Below are 9489 nucleotides of genomic sequence, written 5' to 3' on the forward strand. Positions count from 1 at the left end.
GCAGTGGAAAGCAAGGAAAACATTCTTGGCAACTTTCCCTGCCCTTTTCTCTTCTTTTAATGACAACCAAGTAGTCCTTCTCTTGCCAGGTGGAGGGGTGCTGAGGCTAAGGGGGACAGTGGGATTCATGAGGTGGGTGTGTCTAACTAAACTATAACTTGGATTGATGGGGGGTTTGCACGCCCAATACCCAGTGCCTAAGTCACATGACCTTCTCTCCCTTCCCCATTCTCATACATACATAAAAACAAGGTGAGGCTTTTCCGATTTGGAGAGACTAATTTGAGGAGTCTATGGAGGGTCCAGATGGAGCTGAATTTTGGGCAAGTTTCTTCATCTTTCTGCCCCTGGGTCTTAATTTGTGAGATGGAGGTAACAGTTCCTCCCCTAGGGCCTGTTGTGCTAAGTCTGGCTTTGGGACATGCCTGTCCCGCGATGACTGAAATGGTTCTGCCTCTTCTGCTTCAGGTACATTACCCTGCACCTGGAGCGCCTGGCACGGAAGTGGAGTATGGTAGTGTGCGTGGCTCTCAGTGGGAAGTGGACATTCTCATTCTTCCACATGCCACACAGTTGGGAGGGTGTTCACCTGGAAGTGAAGAGGGCAGATGACAAGAGTCTCCAGAATAGCTCTGACAGAGTGGCATCTTGATGTGGGAGGGCTCACCCTGGTGACCCTTGCCTTGCCTCTTCCAAAAGATGAATTTCTCTTCCTCATCTGTTGCTCCCCAACCCCAGGAGTGCTGTGGCCCTTGGTGAGAAAACTAGTTGGGAAAGCCTGTTGTACATACTCACCTCTTGCTGAGGGGCTTTGGTGAGAAGAGGGTGTAAGTAATGGCTTAAGACTTAGGTTGTCACTTAAGGGTGCATATATGACATTTAGAGCACAGCAGTACTTGCCAGAAACACAGGTCATTTTTGCACATGGCTTTTCTTGATCGTCTCCATCGTCGTCATCAGTATCATCAGATCTCAAATGGTCTAGGGTCCTTTTCACTTGTGAAATTGTGGGTTGTTGACCAACAGAGGGAGAAACACTTCACCATTCTTGTCTAACATTTTCTTATGAGCAAGTGCTGCGTGTTAAAAGGAGCTAAGGCTGAAGTTGACCTTTTGGGCGTGCTTGATCTTCCATGTGGACAACTACTCCATTTGGGGTCCCAGTGAGTGCATGTGAAATGCTTTGTAGTGGTCATGATCTTTGTAAGTATGACCACAGTCAGACTACCATTTTGAAGGAGTAAAATGTGTTAGAATGACTGCTGCCGCCTTTATTAAAACCTGAAAAGGGAGTCGTCCACCTATTACATGTGTGTGGAGGAGACGGTTAAAATACATTACCCCTTGTCCGCGGGACTTTCAACATCGGTGCTTGAATCTCTTGCCTAGTGACAGGTGAGGCCACTTGTAATCCAGGCTGAGGCGAACTCTCAAGGGTTCGTGGTGTGCCATCCCATGACCAAAGCCACATTACCTCCAAACCACTACTGAAGCAGTTGGAGCACACCCTGTGCCTCCAGTGCTCAGGCTTTGCCCCTCCTCTCCTGCACCCTTGCCAGTTACATCGCCTCCACTGCCAAGAGGTGCTTAACTTAGGAAGTCAGCGTGTCGTGCACCTAGTGACTCTGATCTTGTTTTCTGGTAAAGAATAGTAGAATAGTAGAATAGTAACTTATGTAAGAATACAGCTTTGTTTTGCTTTTTTCCAGTCTGCCACTGCTGACTCTCCCGTTGATGAGTCAGACCTAGTCTGTCCAGTTATTTCTCTCCCGTCAGCCCCTCCATCCCAGGCAGGAGCTGTCAGGGCTGAAGGTGGCTGTTACATTGTGGCAGCCAGTTGCTTTACCTCCATAACGACCCATTTGTGTATTTGTTGTCCATTTTGGGCTTGGAGAGTTTATTCTATTGCAAACGCCTATCTAGACGGGAATGTCTTTGAGAGTTAATGCTATGTAGAAAATAACGCATAGGCATTCCTCTCTCCCTTTCTCATTTGGGGCTGTGAATGGTCATGCATTGTGAGAGTGTTGGCGTCACTTAGCATTTGTGAACAATGGCGCTAAGAGCGTGTCAGTTGGAGATGGGCGCAGACATGATGGTTGATGGGCACAATGAATGTATCACTTGTCTAAGGTTTTTTTTTACAGTGACTTGCAGTCTTCCCTCCCTTGGGAGCCAGTATGAACCGCAGTTACCTTTTATTGCTCTGTATGTGTTATGTGTGCCAATCACAGAGCTGCAGGGGGCAGAACAAGTTGTAATAATTAGATTGAGGAGTGAATGTCACACTTCTAATTTCATTCTCTTTTCAAGGGATTACCAGTGTCCATTTAATAAAATGAGATTAACCCTCTGCAGCAGGAGTATTTGAAAACTGTCAGTCAGTGTAATCTTGACAGCTCAAAAGGAGTAGTGTTCCCAGCAATCTTAGAAACACTGTCATGTTTCATTGGCCGAGAAAATATTTTACTGCACAGGGATGTGTGTGTTTGTGTTAGCACATGTGAATGTATCATTTCCTTTGAAAAAGGAAAAGTTTTATGGACTTACCCATACGAAACAATAATATAGATATAGCATGTACTACAGACTTTTGTTTTGAGTTGACTGATATCAGTAATAAAGTACCTAAGAAATTATGAGACCAAATAGAAATTATTAAAAATACTTAAAGCAAATAGTGATCTATCTTTTCTTGGTCATTTTAGAAAACCTCGGATCAATTCTCAGCTGGTGGCACAACAAGTGGCACAGCAGTATGCCACTCCACCACCCCCTAAAAAGGAGAAGAAGGAGAAAGTTGAAAAGCAAGACAAAGAGAAGCCAGAGAAAGATAAGGAGATTAGTCCTAGTGTTACCAAGAAAAATACCAACAAGAAAACAAAGTAAGTTTCTGGCTCACAAAGTACAGGGTATTAATTTGTGAATTAATCCAAGATGTGTTTTAAATGTCTCTGTTTTTTTATCCCTCTCTTTTAGACCAAAGTCTGATATTCTGAAAGACCCTCCTAGTGAAGCAAACAGTATACAGTCTGCCAATGCCACAACAAAGACCAGCGAAACAAATCACACTTCAAGGTACTCGACATTGCAGTTCAGTACTGCACTGCTGCTCTGATTTACTTAGTATAATTTAGTTTTGTGCCTGTGGGTTTGTAGGCTAGGAAGGTGAGGTGAAGAGCTGGGCATGGGCTGGTGACCTTCCTAAGAAAATCTACTTTAATACTATGGCCAAAATGGAAAAAGAGAAATGGATAGTGATTTTGCAGTGGCCCGAAGTGTTGCTATCAATCGTGGTTTCTGTTATGCTGGAGTCAGTCTGTACACTCATAGTCAGCTTTGGCATGGGGTAGGCAGTACAGACTCATTGCCATGGTGTCGTGAAGTCTGTGTGCATATTGGTGACATTCTGCCAGGAGTGGTTTTTAATCCCTAACTTGTTTGATTGGCTGTTCCCCCTGTGGTGTTGCTTTCAGGCCCCGACTGAAAAACGTGGACAGGAGCACCGCGCAGCAGTTGGCAGTAACTGTGGGCAACGTCACCGTCATTATCACAGACTTTAAGGAAAAGACTCGCTCCTCTTCGACATCCTCATCCACAGTGACCTCCAGTGCAGGGTCAGAACAGCAGAACCAGAGCAGCTCGGGGTCCGAGAGCACAGACAAGGGCTCCTCCCGTTCCTCCACGCCCAAGGGCGACATGTCAGCAGTAAATGATGAATCTTTCTGAAATTGCACATGGAATTGTGAAAACTATGAATCAGGGTATGAAATTCAAATCCTCCACCTGCCCATGCTGCTTGCACCCCTGGAGAATCTTCTGTGGACATCGACCTCTTAGTGATGCTGCCAGGATGATTTCTGCTTGCCATGGGCATCTGGCCACCAAGGAATTTCGCACCCTGACGATTACTCTTGACACTTTTATGTATTCCATTGTTTTATATGATTTTCCTAACAATCATTTATAATTGGATGTGCTCCTGAATCTACTTTTTATAAAAAAAAAAAATCTGCTGTGCACAATTTTCCATGTACATTACAACTGGTTTTTGTTTTTGTTTTGTTGGAGGGGAGGGCTGGGAGGGGGAGGGAACTTTTATTTATTGTGTTCACAAACTTCATCCTTTCAGCATATCCTTTTAAGTTTAGTTCTTTCTTCCAGTTATACTATGTACTATCAGTTTTGATATAACTATATATATATAAATATAAAATTATATATAAAGGGTTATTTGAAACCAATCCATGGCAACGCTGGTGCTTGATACACTGTGAAGTGAATACAACATTGAACAGCTACAGATCTGGGACAGTCCCTTCTATGAAAGTGCTGACATTTAATTAAAATCAGTTTTACATGAAGTATGTTCCAACCCACGTGGGAACTTGACTCTCTCATCTGTCTAAAGAGTACTGGATGATATAAAAATATATATTTTTTAAACAATGTGATCTCAAATTTAAAGACTGCTCCAGATAGCCTGCATTTGCGATGGAATAACTGACAAATCACAAGTGGTTTAGTTGGGGTGGGCCTTGGTCGTACAGAAGTAACTAAACTAGCTCCAGAATGCCAAGTATTCGTGTCAGTTACCATTCCGTGTTAACACTGCTGTTCTCACATACGCACTCACGAAACCTGGTGTTCTGTAACTCGAATTCCATCCATTTTCCAGACCTCTGCTCATGTCTAAGATAAATCTAGAAGTTGTCTCTTAGTTTTAAGGTTGAAACACTCTATCAACTGTACTTTTGGTCCACACAGGAAGCAGTCCCGTTTCTCCTTTCCACACGACATTGCTTTGATGGTTTCTATCATTGCCTCGTGTCCCCCGGCTTCACAAACTAGTTCCGCTGTGAGAATTCTTTTTTCTTTCTTAAAACCTACTATGATTCGTTTTACTGAACAAAGTAAACATCCAGTCCCAGCATGGAGCTTTTCAGAGTTTGGAGACATGTCTGATTCCCTGCTGAGGGCAGGAGACAAGCGTGAACGCTGAGCGCTGAGTGCCAGTGCCGCGGCAGGGATAGCTCCTTACCGCCAGCAGCATGAGACCTTTCCTCCTGGACATGACAGTGGCTTGAAGAAACTGTTCTCTTTTATACTCTTCACTCTTTTTTTACTGTCTTGCAGAAAGTCGAAGACCACTAATATAAGTCCACCCTTCCTTATTAAAAAAAAAATTTTTTTTTGTTTTACCTTGTTTTTGTTTGGATTTGGGACTCCTGTTTGACTTTTGTGTTCTTATACACAATTTGTAGTACTTCAGAGTCATTTCAAGTACGTGAATTTATTGTGTCCTTTATTGACCATACTTCAAAGACCCATGGGAGGGCAGCCCAATTTATAATGAAGCACCACATTTTGGTGTTAAAAACCTGGTTTGCTTAATAATAGAAGTAATTTCTATCTATGGAGGCAACAAGTAAAAAAAAAAATTAACAGCTTGAATTGAGTAGCCAACAGGAAAGGTTCCTTTCACATTTACATTAAAACTATTCTGTAGTCACTAATGTACCATAAGTTAAATTCTGTTCTCAAAGGTATAGATTATAAAGCAGTGCCATTTGTTGCTGTGGTCCTATTCTCAGATGCATGGACAATGTTTCCCTCTTTTTAAAATAATACTTGTATCTGGGATGCAAGCTATGCTTATCTTTTAAAATACATTTTTAAAGTATTTATTAATGAACCAAAGGAAATCAGATGCTTTTCTGTGAGCATCAGAATATATAATACATAGTGATTTGACTATGAATTTTAAATCCACATTTTAATATTAGTGGGATATTGCAAAGACATTCCTTCTAAAGTTTTAATATTCCTTTTATTAAGGGTCTCAGGGAGGGTAAATTAGTCAGCCATATTTATTTTCCAGAGGTGTAAGGAATTGCTAAGTTTTTAAATTAACTTTTTAAAAAAAATTTAAATGCCACCGAACTCATGTGGGTTGCACTGCTTTTTGAACCAATAAGTGTTGGTATGCACTTTGTTCAGAAACACTGTGTACTTTTTCAAAAACTAGTTTCATGTAAAGTGATTGGACCCCCTAGATTAGTGGAAAAAGCTGATTAACCAGCTACTCATAGGCTGCTAATTAATTCATTGCCAATGTCTTGGTTTTTCAGTTTTGCCTCCGTGATAAATTACAGATGGGGAGGGGTGAGGGAAGGGGAGGATTGCTTTAGAACAAGTAGCATGAAATTGGCATCCTGGTAGAAACTGCAGTTAGCAGTGGGAGTTACCTAAGCAATCGGATGTTACAGGGCCAGCCTTGAGCTGCTGTTGCGGTTTCTGTCAGGGTAGCAAGGTGGTAGATACTTTAGACTTTTGATTTTTGTTTTTTTTTTTTTTTTGGAAATTGACGATGTCCCTCAGGCATGTATTCTGGAAATGGAATTCCTGTCACTTCCTGCGTTTGCAGTTTGCCCTACAATTAGTAGGCAGCGCATAAAAAACACTAGTGTAGATTATGAAGATATATATTAAAAGAGGACCAGAAATACTTGGTATTCAGTGGCACAGAAAGCAGGTTAAAAAAATAAAAAAAAAAGCACAGTGTTACGCTTACAAGTTTCCATTTGTTTTAATACCACACAATCTTTTCATACTTGTGTGCGCACACGCACACAGCTTACCTGACTCGCTCTGTTTGAGTCATGTGGTTGGGGGAATAAAGATATCTTGACACCTACAGACTATTTTAATCAAAACCTTTCAGTTTTATCTGGATATCTGAAAACATTGGCAGACGCTTCTGTGAGTTTAGTTCCACTAAGATGTTTCACCTGCCTTATGAAGACCATTCTCAGTCTACTTTTTTAAGCTACCGTATCTTAAATTATTGAGAATTTATTAATTGCTGAATATATAATAACCTTTGCTTGTATGTAACCGAAAATGGTTTAAGAGCCAACATTTAGAGTATGACAATGGGGCTGAACAGTTTTTAATGCGCAAGCAGTTCTGTTCTTGTGTATGACTTGTAACCTTAATTTACTGTGTAAAGATGGTTACATTATTTCCTTAGCTTTGTTTGTTGGAGACAAATAGAGAATGCTTGTTAAGTATGTCAAAACATAATCTTGTGAATTTTTGTTAATGTATTATACGAGCTCTATTTTTCATTTGCCCAGAAAGACAGCTTGTATAACGCTTTGGGAAGTTTCTGCTCTGTAACGTCTTTAGAGCTGACAGTCTGTTAGGTTTGTTTTTTTCTTCATGCTAAAGTGTCAGTTGGTGGTTTTGTGAACTGGTCAGAAATTCACAGGTCTTAAATGTTTTGGGGAAATTTATATTGGACACTGCTCTTTGTCTAGCAAATAAAAGATGTTAATATATTCCTGTTACTGGCATGTGCACGACTATGTTATTAGAAGCCACTTTATCATTTTCCTGCTTTAAATAGAAATGTCTATTTATGAATTCTGCTTGTAGTTTTTTCACAAATAAAATAGTAAAATTTACCTTGGAAATCTTTATTTTTGTGGGTATAGATTTTAGCCCTTGGAAGAATAGTTACATTTTGTACCTAGATTTTTAACTTGTGGAATATTTCCAATGTGAATAGGAAACTCATTTCATTTAGAACTTGAGTTGTCTTTCAGAAGGTGAAACTGCTTTGGGTGTCTCAGTCCATGCCTCAAAGATGCAGAAGAAGACATAATTGAGCAGAAGAACTGCCAGATTTGGGGGGGGAGGGGGGATGAGCTCATGTTTCCTAAGTGCGACCTTTGAGATAGGTTGCAGTGATTTTAAAGAAAGGAATGAAGTTGATGGTAAGAATGGCTAATTCAGGACTGAAAACCCTCAAAAGACAACCCCTATTTCTGGCCAACTGCAGTGAGGTCAACCATGGCCCAGAAATGTAAACAAAGCATGGTATCAAACCTGAACGCCATGAAAGTGGTTTACTTACTGCCCCATGCTAGGGAGACTCTTGCCTGCCGCTGAGGTCACACTGGGCGTGGTAACCTTCCAAGGAACTGGAACCACTTCTGCACTTGAAGATCCATCCTTGATTTTTTTTTTTTGGTCCACATGAAAGGAAGAGAGCATAAATGGCGCCGGGCCCTGGTTTGCGAATGGATTTGCCCTGGTAGAAGAAAGCAACTAGTTCCCTTCTCCTTTGTCCTCATTGTCCAGGACCGTATCATCACCCAAGTTTGGGCTCCTCAGAAGTCTTGGAAAGTATTGGAAGGGTTCAAGAGCAGGGGTGGATGGGGACTCTGATACTTCCACATGCATCGTTGGATACAGATAGGCAATCTGCTGTATCCTATGCCCCTGTGTGCTTTTGTGTCTGAGGAGCTCTTGTGAAGGTCCCCACTGCTGTTGATGCTGGTACCACCTTGTTGCAGGGAGGATGGGCACTGCCTCCTTACTAGGTACAGGCTGTAGAAGCAATACAGTGTCCTTCCAGTTGTATGGACTAGAAGAGAGGTGAAACCTAGTGTTGACACCAAGGGTCCACGCCCCCTTTTGAGGAATCCCATGGCTAGGGTGAGACAGGATCATAGAAGGGGCCCTTGCTGAAATATTCTTGCACGAAGACGGGGAGACTGATGACTTACTTAAACCCAACTGCCCAGGCTTGTGCCTTCTCTGCCCTTCACAGTCAAGTACCAACTGACCTCTGTCTGGGGTGGTGAAGAGAACATGTGGGACATCAGAGAGGACCTTGATCTGTCTCACCCTTGACCACCCCACCCCCAGCAGTTCTGAAGAGCCACTCCTAACTCTTAAAGCCAAAGCAAGGAAAGGTTCAGAGCCATCCTTGTGTTAGGATCAAAACTTGAGCAGGTTGTGTTTGATGAATACTGAAAGAAGCCACGGCCTTTCTTACTGTCTTTGGGCTTTTGTCAAGAAGTTACAATGGACATGGACAACTGGATACCACAGGGAAGGCCCTAGAAGGCTCTGGAGCGTGTCTGGAAACACAGGTATGCAGGTATTATCTTCGGCCCGATGATGCCTCTCCAGGCATAAAGCATGAGGCTGGGGTGGTGTTCACCATAGGGCGTTGGTCCCCCCATCCTGTCTGTCATCTGATGACACAGCAATGCTATGAAGTGAGTGGGGAGGGCACAGGCTGAAGCAGGCCCGCCTGCTCCTGTAGGTGCTCTTGACCTAGACCTGGCAAGTGAGTGGCACTGACCCTAACCGTTCCCCTCCCCACCCCCAGTGTGTGCCGTGTGCCGAGTGCCTCTCATCAGTCACAGCACTGCTTGCTACTGAGTCCAGACTCTGAGTCCTCAACACAGCTAATCCTTAGCACGTGTTCTGACCCACCCTAAATAACTGGAGAACCCTACCAGGCAGTTTTTAATCAGCTCTTCTATCGTGAAACCGTAGGAATGGAGGAGAAGGCAGGATGAGAGGCGTGGAGGAGTCAGGAAGGAAGAAACCAGATCTCCAACACCAACTCTTCAGCGTCCTGTTCAGAACAGGGTCCGACCGGAAGACTGGTAGGGAGGCCAGTGTGGA

General features: G+C 42.8%; 1 protein-coding gene across 1 annotated transcript in view; it reads left to right on the plus strand.

Annotated features, from left to right (window-relative positions):
* Positions 1-7469, plus strand: part of LOC103276274 (RING1 and YY1-binding protein) — a 74635-nt gene extending 67166 nt beyond the window's left edge. Inside the window, exons 5-7 of the mRNA XM_021706788.1 lie at positions 2709-2885; positions 2980-3078; positions 3477-7469. Coding sequence (XP_021562463.1) covers positions 2709-2885; positions 2980-3078; positions 3477-3729 — 529 coding nt within the window. The 3' untranslated portion in view covers positions 3730-7469. The remainder of the gene's footprint in view (positions 1-2708; positions 2886-2979; positions 3079-3476) is intronic.
* The last annotated feature ends 2020 nt before the right edge of the window (positions 7470-9489 follow it).

This window comes from Carlito syrichta, unplaced genomic scaffold (assembly GCF_000164805.1).
Source record: "Carlito syrichta isolate Samal-C Ts95f unplaced genomic scaffold, Tarsius_syrichta-2.0.1 Scaffold316017, whole genome shotgun sequence".
Lineage (NCBI taxonomy): Eukaryota > Metazoa > Chordata > Mammalia > Primates > Tarsiidae > Carlito > Carlito syrichta.